The sequence below is a fragment of the Ursus arctos genome, unplaced genomic scaffold (genome assembly GCF_023065955.2).
Source record: "Ursus arctos isolate Adak ecotype North America unplaced genomic scaffold, UrsArc2.0 scaffold_32, whole genome shotgun sequence".
NCBI classification, from domain to species: Eukaryota; Metazoa; Chordata; class Mammalia; order Carnivora; family Ursidae; genus Ursus; species Ursus arctos.
This window is the reverse complement of record NW_026623008.1, coordinates 27062150-27078232: the sequence shown is the minus strand read 5'-3', so window position 1 is coordinate 27078232 and position 16083 is coordinate 27062150. Positions and strand designations below refer to the sequence as shown.

The window sequence follows — 16083 nt, the reverse complement described above, 5'->3', positions numbered from 1 at the left end:
TTTAAAGGGCTCATCTGCTGGTGCAAGAAGCTGATTCATGGAGGGCGTGGTTGCTGGAGGAGGAGGAGGAGAAAGGGACCGAAACTGCAGCAGGAGGGACTGAGAGGTTAGATGGCTGGAATCGTTAGTAGGACCTCTTCACTGTAAACCTCCCTGGTCAAGGCTCCAGGGATCTTCAGGTTGAAGCAGGGTTTCTACAAAGGCGAGGGGCCCAGAGTGAAATAAATTGTGAGGGCTGAGACAGGAATTCCTGTCACTTTATTGAGCCCAACTGCAGCGCTTTCTGCACAGAGCTCCAGAAACCGAGAAATGGGGATCAAGGAAGAGCCATTTTTCTGACAAATACAAGGCAACTGGCCGATCTTCCAACTGCGGGAGACTTCTCCCAATCCGGCAGGGCGAGCGTAGGGCACGCGAGGTCCTGCGGAGTCGGGGCGGGGGCGGTGTGAGCGTCCCAGCCTCACCGCAGACGTAGATAAGCGGTAAGTACCGCCCCTTTAGGGTCTCAGCCTCCAATCGTTTCACAGGTTTCGGCCCAGACCCCACCCTGAGCCAATCCTCAATCGGATTCCGGCCTCCTGCCTGAAGGCTTCCGCCCATCCTCAAGATGGCGCCCCAATCCCGAGGCCGCGGGGCTGCAGACACAGGGGAGGGGCGGGGTCCGGGGAGAGGGGTGGGGCTGCGGCTCTGGCCCGAGAGGAGGGGGCGGTGCGTCACTTCCGTTGTCAGGTGGCGGCGCCGCAGCCATGGAGGGAGGCGGCGGCGGCGGCGGCGGCTCCGGTGGCTGCGCTGGGAGGCGGCGGTGAGCGGCTCCCACGCCCCCGGCCCGGCCCCGGCCCCCCGGGACGGAGCGCCGAGCAGTCCCGGCTCCGGGCTACGGACTATGGGCGAGCAGCGCTGAGCACCGGGGGAAGGTGAGGGCGAGGGTCCCGGAGCGGGGAGCCAGGCGGGGGGTGCGGGTTGGCGGGGCGGGCCTCAACGGCCGTGGCGGTGGGACCGGGTTGACAAACCCGGGGCCGTCCGGGTGCTACAGAAATGGCAACAGCGAACGCCCCCTCCTTTGCTGGGGTCTGCCCTTCCCGGGCGGTGGGGGCGGGGGCTGCTGTGCGCGGGGTGCTAGGCGGCCGCGGGGATCCTCCGTCCGGCCGCGGTTCCGGGAGGTGGGCATTGCCAGCCTTGCCCGGAGTCAATCGGCCAGTGAGTGAGGGCACCGGCGTTTGAACTCAGCCAGGTTTTCCCCCAGGAGTCACCCTCTGCCTCTCCATGCTTCCTTCCCGATCCCGAGAGGGACTTGAAAGTTAGAACGAGTCCCCAGGGCGGGCCAGCCTGGGCTTCCTCCAGGAGTTCTCACCCGTCGCAGCTGGGGAAATTTGGGCATCGCGGGAGATGTTCAGGTGCGGGTCAGAGCTACCTGGTTGCCAGTGCTACGTTTGGCCGGTCTTTTCCTAGGAGATAGCACGCTCCTGTGGTCAGTTTCACCTGCCGTGCCCGGTCAGGCCTGCCCATTCCCACGCCACTCGGCCACACCTTCCGGGCAGTAGGTAAGGGCTTTGAGATTTCCGACGCTGCGTTCTCTGCCAACCCCCACTCCCTAGGTTTGATGCCCGTTTGTTGGCGGAAGGAAGGTTGACAGCTGCCTTTGGTGGCAGGATAGACTTTGCTCTGTTTTAAGTCACGGGAGAAACCGGTTGGCTTTGCTTAGTTTTGAGAGCAGTGGAGAAGAAGGTAGTCACTCTGGGCTGGGCACATTTCCCTCTTGGCTTAGTTTTGCATGAGATAAGGCAGAGCAGAATATGTAACTGTATGGCCAAAGAATCCTTGTTTGTAAACAGTGCTTGTGAGTTGCTCCGGGACTCCCTGACGACCCTGCTGTGCCAGTGATTTGTGGAGGCCTTCATTTATTCATTCATTCCCCACATGACAACAACAGTGTCGTTGCCTGGAGAGGCAAGGAACCTCTGGTATAGTGGTGAAGAGTGGGCTGTGGAGCCAGACTCCCTGAGTTCAAATTCTGGCTCTGCAGCTTTCTAGCTGTGTGACAGTAGCCGAGTGGTATTAACCTCTCTGTGCCTCAGTGTCCTCATCTGTAAAACAGGGGTGATAACATAGAGTTGTGAAGATTAAGAGTTAATACATGTAGGGGCACGTGGCTGGCTTAGTCGGTGGAGCTTGCGACTTTTTTTTTTTTTTAAGATTGTATTTATTTATTAGAGAGAGAGAGAGCACCTGCTTGCGCGCACAGGTGGTGGGAGGGACAGAGGGAGAGGAAGAAGCAGGCTCCCCGCTGAGCCAGGAGCCCCATGCAGGGGCTTGATCCCAGAACGCTGAGATCATGACCTCAGCCGAAGGTAGATGCTTAATCAGCTAAGCCACCCAGGCGCCCTGAGCTTGTGACTCTTGATCTCAGGGTTGTGAGTTCGAGCCCCACACTGGGTGTAGAGATCCCTTAAAAATAAAATCTTAAAAAAAAATGTTAACACGTGTAAAACACACAGAACCATGTCTGTCACATGATAACATGTAGCTATTATTCTTATTTCAAGAAGGTGGTGGTCTGGTTAAGGGAGAATGACCTGTAAACAAGTAGTTGAAATAAGGTGTAAAAAAGCTAGTAGCAGCAGACACAGAGGGCTGTAGGAGCCCAGACTGGGTTGGGGGAGCCGGTCCTGGGAAGGCTTGGCCGAAGTGATGACAGTGGAGCTGTGTCTAGAAGGATGGGGAGGCTTAGCCAGTGAGAATGAGAGGGTAAGGTATTCTACTTAGAGATAAGTACATGCATAGTTTGTTTTTTAAATTGAAAGTTTTAATTAATTTATTCATTTAAGTAATCTCTACACCCAATATGGGGCTGGAACTCAGGACCCCAAGATCAAGAGTCACACGCTCCACTGACTGAGCCAGCCAGGCACCCCTGAGTACATGCATAGTTTATTCCAGAAAGCTCGGATTGTTCCATATGGTGGTATGAAAGTCAACATGGTGCAAGGTAAGGCAGTATAGGTTGACAAGGAAATGCCACGTTAACAAGTTAGGAGCTTATGCCAAGGGCAGTGAAAAGGGTTGTGGAGTGACATGATTGGATCTGTGTTTTAGAATGATCTGTCTGGAGTCAGTCCTAGCAAAGGAGGGCAGAGGAGGGGAGAACCTAAAGGACTGGATGCCTCTCAAGAGGCCACTACAGGCCTCTGAGCGGGGAGAGTTGGTGCCAGAGTGGGGAATCTCTGCTGAGAAAGTGCTGTAGGCAAAGGGTGGCAGGTGTCAAGCTTCCTGCCTTGCTCTGAGCTTCTCCGCCCAGCACAGAATTGCTTGGTGCATGAGCCCCTCTCTTCCTGGGGTCGCAAGTCACTTGAGCAGCTGGGGAGGTAAGGCTTCCCTCTCAGAAGGCCTGTCGTAGGGGTGCTGCTCTGACTCCCCTGTGTCTTCCATTCGACCTGGGAAGGCAGCAGCTTGTTGTCATGAAGCCGGTTTGGCTCTGCAGTAAGACAGGTCTGAGTTCCAAGCCCAGCCCTGCTGGTCACTAGAGGTAACTTATTCTCTTCATGACCAGCTTTGTCATCTGTAAAGTGGGGACAGCAAGGCCCCTCCCTAGGGGGGCAGTTGTGAGGATTAAGTAAGCTGTTGCGGATGGAACATTTAGCGCACACCGAGTGAGAAATACTTGGTAAGTGTTATTACAGACTGTGGGAGAGAACTTCCAAGAAAGAGTTGAAGCAATTAGTCTCCACTGGAACCGCGTCCCATGGAGCTGTCAGAAGTGTCCTGAGGGAACACAAGATCACAGAGTTGTATTGTGTTCTTTCTGAAAAGGCAATCTGGGGGGAGCTTACCCAGTCTGTATGGGTGCCCTGTGGATGATTCAGCTCAGCTCTTTGAAAGAACCTTTAAAAAAAAAAAAAATAGGAGTGCTGAGGGAAAAAAAAAAAATCATATTTTAAAGTATTCACGAGAGAAAAGGTAATTTAGCGTTTCTTCTGTGTGTGTCCCTCTTAGTGACCCTGGTCTGGTCTCTGAATTAGTACCCTCAAGAAGCATCGCATACACGGATGTGTGTAGTGGCTCAAAATCCAGAGCCCCAGTCGCACATCCACGAGCCCCTGTGCGGCAGGAGGAGGACAGAGAGCAGCGCCTGGCCGGGAGGAACCTGCGGGCGGCAGGGGCAAAGCGGGCCCCTGAGCAGTCAATACTTGCAGTTTGGCAAGTCTCTCACAGCAGGCTGGGTAGCGCGTAGTGGAGGAGGAGGAGATTGGGGAGAACTTGGGAGAGCCCTTAGAGCTTATCTGGCTCCCAAAGAGGGGGGAGAGTTTTCCGAGGGTTCACGAGGCACCCCGGCCGGCGAGCAGCGTGGCACAGGCCGGGATGCGTGCTGTTGTGGGTGCGACTTTAGAAACCACAGAGGCTCTGGCACAGGGCGTGAAGGGACCTAGCTGTGGCATGTGTTGGAGAGGTAGGCGCCAGCCTAAGATGATTGAACTTCTTATTCTCTTGCGATGGGATGCTTTGGTTTAAGTGGAGGAAGCACCGTTAGACCTGGAACTTCCCAAGAGCCCTCTAGCTGCAGGGAGAGAGTGGCATGGGGAGAGAGACTGAGGCTGGAGTCCCGTGGGAGGCTGCTGCAATCATCAGAGCGAGTGCTCGTGCGGGCCTGGATCAGAGCAGAGGCAGTTGGGATGGAGAGGAAGGCCGGAGATCAGAGCTGTTTGGGGAGAAACCAGTCAGACTCTGGGACTGTTTGGAAGTGATGGATGAGGGAGGAGCAGTGGTGGCAGGTGACCGGAAGGTTCCTGGTTTGGGTGACAGAGTGAATGACAGTGCAGAGATAGGGTGGCTTGGAAGACAATGGCTGGTGAAATCCACCAGCTCCATTCACAAAGACCCAAGCGCATCGCACGGGAGAGGACCAGTTACAAAGTCTGTGGCACCCTGTCCAGTGTCGGGCCAGGCTTCCCTCTGGTGGTGCCTGTGTCAGCACCTGGGAGAAAGGCATCTTCCCTCCCTTTACCTTTCCGCTGCCCAGATTTGCCCAGGAAGGTGACCTTGTACAGTGTTTCAGAAACTCAACTGACTGTGTGCAAAACTCCTATAATTTCTCCAACCTTCGGATGGCGCTACAGAGCAGCTCTTCTCCACGCTACTTCAGCTCATGGGGTCCTGGACAGCAGGGGAGAGGTATCTTTCCCAGTCCCCCCTGGAGATCTTATCTGGAAAGAGAACTTGAGATCGGATTTACTCCCTAGGCTGGGTTAGCAGACTCCGTCCCTCTTCTCAAGAAGGAGAGGTGTCTGCCAGAGGCCACCTAGGGCTCAGAGCCACCAGAGAGGTGAGAAGGAGCTGGCCCAATGCCCTTGTCCCTCTGAGCTCTACAGGAGTGAGCTAGACCAGAATCTGATTGTGCTATGGAGAGGGTGTGCTGGGGGACAGGGTTTCAAACAAGCCCTTTGGGACTGGGGAGATTTTTACAGGATTTGTCCTTGGGTTTGTGGGGGTTAGGAAGGTGGAAGAGAAAGTGGCCTGAAACAAGAGCATTTCTTCCTCCTCCATCTGCTCAGATGAGTCTGGAGCCTTGCGGTGGCGGGGGGGGGGGGGGGTGGCAGGTCCCACAGTAGCACTGCGTATCCTCTCAGGCTCTGTAATCAAGATCTGGGAGGGGAAGGGATGGAAGTGCTTGCTTTGATTTACTTATTGCCTTAGCGATGGTTCCATCCTGGCACGTGGATGTTTGGGTCATTTTTCATTACGCGTCTGTGTAATTTATTCAGCAAGCCCTGTGCTGATGAACTTAGGTGATTCTCTGTCTTTTGCTCTCCAAACAGAGCTGTAGTGACCGTCGGCATGCATACGATTTTTGCCCACCTTAGGAATCTGCAGGAATCCGCAGGTTTCTAGAAGAGAGGTTGCTGCTTCAAGGAGGACCATTTATTATTATTATTTTCTAAAGAATTTCTAAGCTCCCTTTTAATACACTGGAGCGGCCTGACGTTGCTGCAGCAAGCAAAGATATTCTTTTGGGTTGAGGGGCCCCTTCCTGAGGGGGCCCTGAGGACTCCTCCCCTTAAAGAGGCTGCAGCCCCGTGGTGGTCATTCTCTTCGGATTAATGGCAGTCTGCCTGGGGAGTGAGTTCAGGCTCCCCAGAGCTTACACAGTACAGTCACATACAGGCCTGACAATTTCAAAGAAACTCTAGTTGTTGGAAGGCCCCAGAGAAAACTGAGAAGGGCTCTTGTTATTCAGAACGAAGCTGTCCCCTCTAAATATGTTTACAGACTGCTACCTACTTGGCAAAAGAGGCAGAAGATGTTTAATGTTTAAAGAGTCTGTGACCCAAGCATCCAGGAGGAAGAAAAAGGGGCCTGGACGTTGTAGCGGGAATTGACAAGAGCAGGGCTGCTGTGCCTGTCATTTGTCTTTCAGTTTGGGGCAGAGCTAGTTTGAGGTTTGATAAGGCGACAGCAGGTACTTCTAGAGAGAAGCTCGGTTCCTCGGAAGACCTTAGGACTGGCTAGCCCGAAATTCTGTGGATCTTTTGGAACCCCGTTTCTGGCATCTTGCCAGCTCTAGAGAGCAAGAGTCCTGCTCCTTTTTGCAGTTGGCATGGAGCTCCTGGGGGTACTGCTTTTGGTGGGAGTTCCCAGGGTACATTCTCTTCTGGCTGCTCTCCCAACGTGGTCCCTCCTGAAGGAACAGAAAGGAGACCAGCCAGAAAAGGCAGATTACCACCACCTTCCAGGTCTTTTGCCAAGTGCTCCACAGTGCATATTGAATACTTCTCAGAATCTAAGGAAGGAGGGGCTGTCTCTGTTTTATAGAGGAGAATCCCCAGGCCCAGAGGGGCTAAGTAACCTGTTGACTGTTTCACAGCCAGTAGGAGCAGAGCCAGACTTCCGGCCTACACTTGTGTGACCTTAGGGCTCATGCCATGCCATTCATCCTGGGTCGGCTCTGGCCCCAGGGAGTCCAGCCCACATGGAATCTTGGACTTGTGGAGTTGTAGAGCTGGAAGGGTCTTTGGCAAAGCTGAAGCAGTCCCTTCTTTGCCAGAAGAATGGAAATGCCACTTCCTGGAGGCAGGTCCCTCCCCCTCCTGCCCTGTGGGTAGTGGGTAAGAAGACTTCCAGCCATATCACCTATAAGTTAAGGGCCTAGGCTCAGATCAGACCTGGCTTCAAAACCTGGTTCTGCCACTCGCTAGCTGAGTGACCTCGAACTGCCTAGCTTCAGCCTCATTTCCTCTGTAAAATGGACACAATGCTGCTTGCTCCTAAGATAGTGATGGGGATTAGACACGAAGTGCTGCTGTCTGTAGCAGGTTCAGCCTAGTGCCTGGCCTGCAGTCAGGACCCAGGGGCCAGCTCTGGTGAGGTCCAGGCAAGCTGTTCGCTAGCAGGTCTGGAGTGTTCCGAAAGAGGTGTCCTGAGCCAGCTCCCAGGTCTCCAGTTTGAACGTTTTGGTGGTCTTCCCAGCCTGTCTGGATGCCAGCTGGCGAGCAGGAAGTTGCTTATGGGCATGTGTGCAAGCTGCCTGAGCGAGCCTAAGTGTACCAGGAGCGGTGGTTCTGTCCCTTCTGCCCGACTGTCCTGATGCAGCCTAGCAGCAGCCCACAGGCTGGTATGCTTGGGACACTTCCACACGCAGCCCGTGCCGTACTCCCTCAAGTGTGCCTTCTCTGAGGCCCGGCCTCCCTTGAGCCCATTACTCCTCTTTTTTTTTTTTTTTTTTTTTAAGATTTTATTTATTTATTTGACAGAGATAGAGACAGCCAGCGAGAGAGGGAACACAAGCAGGGGGAGTGGGAGAGGAAGAACCAGGCTCAAAGCGGAGGAGCCTGATGTGGGGCTCGATCCCATAATGCCGGGATCACGCCCTGAGCCGAAGGCAGACGCTTAACCCAGGTGCCCCCCATTACTCCTCTTAACAATTCTAACGGGTTAAAGAAAAGTTTAGATTTTAAAAAAATTATTATTATAGTAGTGTATGGTAAAAGAGTTAAGCAATATGAAAGAATATAAAATAAAACTCTCCCTCCCCTCCCTGGGCCCCTCATCCTGCCTGGAAGTATCCACGTTGAGTTTCTTCTAGAAATTTCCTGTGCATATTCAAGGGTGTGTATAATCTTTTTTTCTTTACCCAAATGGGATCATATTATACAAATAGTATAATATGTTGTTTGTTGTTTTTTAATGTCGTAGACCGTAGGCATCCTTATCAGCAGGTGTGGGCCTAGTGTTATAGGCCGCACAGTATCCCATAGAACGGAACGTGATGTAGCGAACCAGTCCTTTCTTGGTGGACATTTAGAGTGTTTCTGTCTGGATATCTGTGCGCATGCATGTTGTGATTTTGTGGTTTTATCTTTTGTGGTCTTCTGCGGCTTCGTACGGTTCTGCAGGGGACCTTGTTTGTGAACTCGTGTGGGTATGCGTGTAGGATAAATCCCTAGAACTGAGGGGCTGGGCCCGAGGTGTGCCTTTTTTTTTTCTTTGTTGGCTGTGGTTTCAACACATACTTTCTGTGCACCTGCCAAGCCTGAGCCAGGGATTCTGAAGTGGCCGAGGCCCAGGCCTTGCTCCTAGGAGCTCACCCTCTCAAGAGACAGATGGGCAAGCAGACGTGATGAGCGTGTTCCCACCATTGCATGCACTGAGAGTCTGTCGGTGGCGGCTCATGGATCTCAGCATTGGCCCTGGCTGGCCTCTCGTTGGCTCAGAACAGGTGAGATTCTCGTGCAGGCCTACCCTCTGAATGGCTCGCCAGGCAACACTCTGATGGCCCCCCTGCCATCAGCCTCTGGAGTCCTGCCCCTCTGGGTAGCCACAGCCAGCAGTATTTTCGAATTGTATTGTTCGTTGTGAAAGTTGTAAAATTTAATTGACTTTAATTTTTGATAGAGGCAGTTAAGGCAAGGCAGTTTGCTGACCCCGGGCCAAATTGCCTGTCTTACAGGATGATGGTATAGTGATTTTGGCTGTTAGAAACAGTATAAAGAAAGGGGCGCCTGGGTGGCTCAGTCGGTTGAGCATCCAACTCTTGATTTCAGCTCAGGGCATGATCTCAGGGTCATGAGATCAAGCCCCGAGTTGGGCTCTGCGATGGGCATGGAGTCTGCTTAAGATTCTCTCTCTCCCTCTGCTCCTTTCCCCTACCAAAAAAGCAACAACAACAACAGTATAAAGAGAGAGCATCACATGTAACTGGGCCTGGCGCAGGCTTTCCCGTCTGTCGCTCTGGAAATCTGGGGTGGAAGGAAGGAAACTTAACATTTGTCTAGCGCCTCCCCCACGCCGGCTCCCAGCAGTCCTCAGGGAACCCTGTGCAGGGGCGGTGCCTTCCCTCTCCTCTAGGTGAGCCGAGGGCGGCCCGAGAAACATGCTCGGGTTGCCCCGTGGACCCGAAGTTGGCTCTCAGACCGAGCCGGCCTTCCTTCAGCCACTTGCTCTTTTCTCCTGGCGTGATTTGGGCCATTGTGGGCGGCAAGAACCCGAACTCCACGTGGGACTCCGTGGCAGGCCTGGTTTCCTGGCTGAGTCAGCGCACAAGGCTGTCATCGATGGTTTGTGCTGACGAAGGGTCCCCTTAGTAGCAGAGCAGGCTGGCATGAAAGGGGAGGGCTGTCAGTGACCTGGTCCGGCCTCGCTGCACAAGGCAGAAGGCCCCCCGCAGAGCCAGGAGGCCACCAGGAAGTCCCCGGAGCCAGTGTGCTTGGCTGCTTCCCCAGGCTCCCTCTCTGGATGGGAGATACCAGAGCAGCACGGCCCCAGTCTGTCCCTTCCTCCTCTGACACCCACACACAGTGACGGATTATTTGTTGTCACATCAGCTGCTTCCGGAGGCCCTTGGGAGGGGCGAGCTGGTGGCAGGGCTGGCGTGGCTGCCCTTGATTCTGCTCTGGGAGCTCTCAGAGTGGCTGCCAGTGAAGCCCTCTGCCCCATCTGCAGGGACTGGTCTCTCTTCCATTTGTCTTTTCCCCGGAGGGGCCCACAGGTCCACATCCGCCTGTACAGCCCTGGAGCCCTTTCTCCCAGAATCGTTCGGGAACACATCCTTCTGGCCAGAGGCCTCTCGCCTCCAGTCTCGCCGCCCCAGCCGTCATAGAGGCCGCAGAGGGGTCTGGTGGGGACTTCCTCAGGGCAGTGGGGTGAAGAGGGACATCACTGATTACGTAATCTCCTTGTATGGGACTCTGGCCTCCTAAAGGAGACCGGAGCTGGACCTCCGAACTGCAGACACTGGGCTTCCCTCGAGCAGTGGGGTCTTGGCCCCCAGGGCTGCCGCGCTGGCCACACTGTAGTCCTGCGAGGGAAAGGACAGAGGATGGGGCTGGTGCGGATGTGCTGGGAGAGAGCGGGCTGGGCGCAGGGCCCTCTCTCTGACCGCCCCTCCCACTTCCCACTGGGCTGAGTCACTTCCTCTCTGGCTGCCGCAGGTACTCTCCCACATGCCCGAGAGCAGAAGGGCTTCAGGGGGTGGGGTTCACCCTGGGCCACGAGAGGGAGCAGACGCTCGCCTTAGAAGCAGCCAGTTCGCTCGGTACCCCCGAGGCGGTAAAGCACGACGTTTAGGGAATGATGTGATGTTATGTGTTCTTGACAAATCGGAGCTATACATATCCTGCATTTTAAAAATGAGCAAAATCATCACACTGTTTTGGAACAGTGAAGATGACAGCGCATGCATGAGTCTTTGTCGGCAGGGAGTCCTGGCTGAAGCCAAGGGATTACTAATCTGCCTCCCCATCCCCCCGCTCCATCCTGAGCTCCAAAGCAAATGGCTTCCAGTGGGTTCCTGGAGAGGTTCCTTATAGTCTTCAGGCTCCCAGGGAGAGGGTTCATGCCTACTTCACGGGTGGCTGTCATTAAAACTCAAAGGAAAAGCTGACAAACAGAGCCCCCTTCCCTCCAGCTAGCAGGAGATGAGGAGAGCAGGCCTCAGGCAGCCTCCTGGGGGCCTGGTAAGCTGGCCAGGGTCTCTAGGCTTCACCCTCACAGAGGGTAGGTGACTAGTTCAGGGAAACAAAGCAAGCGAGTGACGGAAGCTGGAATTTGAACCCGGACCTGCCTGACCTCAGACTCCATCTTGCTCTCCCAACTGGCATTTGAGTCGCTGGTCTATGGTTTGAAACACTTGGTTCCATGGGCTGTGAATTCCTCTTGGTTCCCTGAGTTGACGTTGTGGTTGGAGAGCAGGCCTGTGGGGAAGTTGGGAGCACTGGTAGAAACACCTACATGGGAGTGTTGGGGTGCAGTGGGGGTGGCTCCCAGAGTGTTTGGGTCACGGAGGGGTGGGGGGCACTAACTTGTTGGCTGGTTGGAGGATATCTCAGTAACCCCACCTCAACTCGGCCCCTCTCTCCAGAGAGACCTGCTTGGGGGCCGGAAACACCTTCTCTAGGGACAAGCACAGCTCCTCTCTCCCTGCACGCCTGCAGCTCCCCGATTCCAGGAGAATGATTGCTTATAAGGAATCCCAGAGGGTAGTGTCCTATCTCTGGTTGGCATTCCTAGGTCCGTAGCCATCATCAGGTGGGGAAGGAGCCGTCGAGAAGAACGAATATGGGATTCAGAGCTGGAAAACCTGCGTCCACATCCCCCCTCTTTGAGCAACCAGTCAGGTAACTTTAGGCAGGTCTCAGTATCTCTGAGTCTCGATTTCTTTTTCTAGAAAGTGCTGTGTTTGGTGGTAGTGGTGGTGTTGGGGGTCAGTTACAATCATGTGTTGGAAAGTGCTTTGTAAGCGACAGAGCCGTGTGCAAAAGTTAGTTGTTATGAGAGTTCATTGAGGGTGTGGGCCTCCCACGTGGGCTCTGAGTCCGAAACTCACCATCCAGGAATGAGCACGGGGAGTTTTCGAGGGAATTGGCAGACCTCTAGTGTGGAGGGGTCCGGTCAATAAAGCAGATCCACAGATCTTAGTTGGGTCACATTTCAGATTTACCACTGCTCACGTCAAGCTTTGGTATTTCTTTGCAGGTATGGTCAGATAAAATGCAGAGTCGAGCCTGGGGTTCTTTTCTCTGGGGGTAGCCAGAGTGCTAGGAATTTTTCTGACCAGTAGAAGGACCTTCACACTACGAGCCTAGAGTGACCCAGAGGACCTATCACTGGGGTGAGGGGGTAGGCCACGCCATCATTCACATGCGCCCACATCTTGCTACAGGAAAGCGGATCTTTTTGCTGGATTCAGCCAAAAGAGGACTAGTCTGTCCCTTTGCCAGTGATAGGTTGGGCCCAAGCTTCAGGCATGCTATGAATGAGTCCACTCCTCAGTGGGGGCTGCTCTTGGGCAGCAAACACTGTCTAAGCACAACACCTGGCGATCAGCCAGCCTGGCACCCTCCCTGCCCCAGGCATCCAGGCATTTCTGACATGGGACTTTGCCTGGACAGATAGTTTCCAGCACCCTTGCAGCCCAGTTACCTACAGCTGGGATCCCCTGTCTCTCTGATCCTGGATGCTGTCTCCTGCCATGAGCTGGTGGACCATCCGTCCCTACTTCTGGGTCCCACTCCAGCCCTGGCCTCCAGTTGGGTGATCTCTGTCCCCTGCCCCAATGTGGCTTTTTATGCATTCTGGATGCATAACAAACAGTTCTACGCTCCGTTCGCTCCGTTTTCTCATTCAGCGGTGTGCCAGGCCCTGGGCAGGGTGCAGGGAAGCAGCAGTGAGTGGGAGTTGCTCCCTCAGCAGTGGGAGGGAGTCAGACTGGACGGTGGGAGGGGACAGAGGTACGCTCAGGTGCTCTGGCAGCTGGAGGAGGAAAGGACTCGCTGCAGTGAGGACCGAGGGAGAAGGATGAGCCAACCAGGGAGAGGACGGCAGGGCAAGGGTGCTCACAGCACACTCAGGGGGTTGTGGGTCATTTGGTGTGGCTGGATTTAGGGGCCTACCAAGGCAGTGAAGCTAAACAGGTAGCTTGGGTCTGGCCAGACTCACCAAGGAGTTAGGGTTAAGGACAGAAGGGCATCAGAGGACCCCCAGAGCAGAGACAGACAGAAACACTGCAGGCCCAGGTCCCGGAGCAGAGGAGAAAGTGGACGGTGCTAGAATCTGTTACTCAAGGCCCCAGTGACCCAGGTAGCTGCGGTGGGGTCTTCTGTGGAGTCGTTCCTGCATCCTTCCTGAGGAGCCACGGAGAGCAGTGCCCAGCTGTCTGGCACCTGGCGCAGGGAGAAACCCTTTGAAGAGGCGCTGCAGGAAGACGCCACCAGGTGGCAGCCCTGGACGTGGCACCAGGGCCCCTTTCCTTCAGCACAGTGTTTGCAGGGGAGGAAGGGGGGCATTCAACACCTACCTCCTGTTCCTGCCAGCCTGCCTCTGCCCAACAAGGATGAGACCCCACGTCCTGCCACCGTGGACTGTGTTACCCACAAGGAGTCCCTTTGAATCTGTAAATCTGGACAACAGATTCTTCCAGAGCCTTGGGCGCTATTCCATCCAGCAGTTCTCACTTTCTCCTCTCTCTGACCTCAGAGTAAACTGCAGGCATGTGACCCTTCACCCCCAAACTCTTCAGCATCTCTCACCTAAGAGCAAGGATGTTCTCCCACGTAACCATAGTGCAGTTTTCAAATTCAGGAAATTTAACATCCATACAGTCCGTATTTAGATTTTGTCAGTTGCCCAGTCATATCCTTTATGCCTGCCCCCCACCCCCAGGATCATACACTGCATTTACTTATCTTGTGTCTTTAGTCTCCATTAATCTAGACTGGCTCCTCAGTCTTTATCCGTCACTGTGTTTTGTTTTGTTTTAAATTTTTTTTTTTTTTTTTTTAAGGTTTTATTTATTTGAGGGCATCCCCCTCGGGTCCCCGCCCTCCTTGGGAGCTTTGTACTATCACTTTGCTGTAGCTCAATAAACCTTGCTCTACTGCCCACCAAAAAAAAGGGGAGGGGACTTTATTTATTTGAGAGACAGAGCACAAGCAGGGGGAGGGGCAGAGGGAGAAGGAGAAGCGTATTCCCTGCTGAGCAGGGAGCCCAATATGGGGCTTCATCCCAGAACCCTGGGATCATGGCCTGGGCCGAAGGCAGATGTTCAACCGACTGAGCCACCCAGGTGCCCCGTCACTGTTTCTGAAGCATACAGGCCTGTTTGTGTTGAATGTCCCTCAGTTTGGGTTTGTCTCATGGTCACATTCAGGCTATACGTTTGGGGCAAAATAATAACCGTAAGTCGATGTTGCATCTGGAGTAATATGGTGTCAGTTCTGTTATTGGTGATATTAACGTTGACCGTTTGGTTAAGGTCACAGCTTGCTTTTTTAAAAAATAGAGGTGTATATACACACAGTGAGTTTCACAGATCCTTTAATTATACAATTCAGTCATTTTGACAAAAGCACATCCTGGACTGGAGGCACCAGGTCTTAATTCCAGACTCCTGGAGAGTCCCTTGCTGTGCCCCGGGTTGATAACTGCCAGCTGGTCCTCCAGCCTCTGCTTCCCCCTGGACCCATGAACAGAACAAGAGCCTGAGATGCTGTGCGCCTCTGCCCTCTCCTGCTGCCCAGCCCCCACTCCCCAACAGCTCCGCTAGCCCCGGGGTGCTTCCCCAGGCCAACAGCCCAGTGGCAGGTTCAAGGCCTCTTAAACTTTCCCTCTGGGTACCTGCTTTCTTCTACCCATCCCCTCCCCCCATTCAGTGCCTATTAAGTAACAATCCCTTTCTCTTTGGGCAGGAGAAGTACAAAGCTAGTATGCTTAAGCTAATAATAGCACAAGCTAGCAAATGCTTGCAATATGCTGGTAGGTACTCTGCTAAGCCTTTTGCATGGGTTCTCACTGAGTCCTTTGCCCGGCCTGGTAAGGTAGGTGGTGTGCTCTGTTTTGTAGCTGCTGACGAAGGAACTTGTCCAGGATCTTGTCGCTACTAAGTAATGGTGCTAGGGTGTGAAGCAGGACTGACTGAGTCCAGAACGCTTGCTCTGACTCAGAGGTCCCAGCCCCTGCGGGTTGTGTGGATCAAGATGGAGGTCCCTTCAGCCTGAGGGTGGCTGGGCACGGGACGGCTGGGGTCCCATGTTCTTTACCCCCAAGTGTCATACTGTGAAAAAGCCGGTGACCCATTGCTCTAACCATATGATTGTGCACCCTTAGTGTCCTCTCGGCTGAGACTCTGCTCCCTCCCTCCTGGGGTCCGGTGTGGGTCTAGACACCCAGACCCTTAACACATGTGTGGCCAATAGCGTTGAGGCCAGGGATGGGTGGGAGCTCTTCGCTCACTTGTAGTGCCACGTGAGCTGAACGAGAGCAGGACCCCTGCCTTCGTAGACACTGCCAAAGGTAAAGTCCGGAAGACAGAGGTCTGCACAACTCAGGGACTTTGTGTTTGGTTGGTTGGTTTGGTTTGGTTTGGTTTGGTTTGGTTTGGTTTGGTTTGGTTTGGTTTGGCTTGGTTTGGTTTGACAGAGCCGGAAAACATGGGGGTGGGTGTCGGGGCTGCTGACAGGGACAGCTTGAATCTTGACACCACTGGTTCAGCCTGACCCTGCAGTGTAGACGCAGTCCCTTGGCTCCTGGCAGGCAGGGGAAGCTGCTGACACACTGCAGCCACCAGCTGCCGTTGTCGTCATACACAGGCGGACACACAGCAAGCAGCGCACCGGGCCAGGGTCTGCTGCCGGCTCCTTGCAGAGACTGGCCTTCACTGGTTCGGTGTGCAGGGTCACCGTCTCTCCAGGAGCCCAGAGGTTGCAGCAAGAAGCCCAGGCAAGGTTGAGTGCAGAGCTTTCTGCACCGTGGGCAGGCTCCTTCGCTGCCCCTCATGCTTGTGGGGGATGGGAGGCTCGATCTGGCTCTGTGCACACGTGCGTGTCCGCTGCCTCGGGCGTCTGGGAACCTTCGTGGAGGAGATACTTCTGGGTGTGAGTGATGGGCCCCTCCTTGGTCCCGTCAGGCTTCAGCTGCTTTGTAGTGGGTGGAACTGAGGGAAGGCTGAGCTGGGGGAGCCTCAGCACCATCTCTTTGCAACCCACCTCCTTTTGTGGTTGATGGTATGTCCACCGTGTTGAACCATGTCCTCCTGTGGAGTGCCCTGCCTGGCCCTACCCTGCCCAGCTATCTTGTGTGTACACACTGCACCCCTGGATT

The 16083-nt window shown here is 54.3% G+C and overlaps 1 protein-coding gene across 4 annotated transcripts in view; it reads left to right on the top strand.

Moving 5' to 3' along the window:
• Positions 1 to 737: 737 nt before the first annotated feature.
• Positions 738 to 16083, top strand: part of STK40 (serine/threonine kinase 40) — a 38383-nt gene continuing 23037 nt past the window's right edge. Inside the window, exon 1 of one of the 4 annotated variants that reach the window (XM_026516661.4) lies at positions 738 to 914. Coding sequence is in view for 1 of the 4 variants with exons in the window: in XM_048222056.2 (XP_048078013.1) it covers positions 15771 to 15855 (85 nt within the window). In the remaining 3 variants the exon portion in view is untranslated. Of the gene's footprint in view, positions 915 to 14712; positions 14740 to 15523; positions 15856 to 16083 lie in introns of those variants that run through there. The other 3 variants (XM_044390413.2, XM_048222056.2, XM_044390414.3) reach the window with 3 other exon arrangements.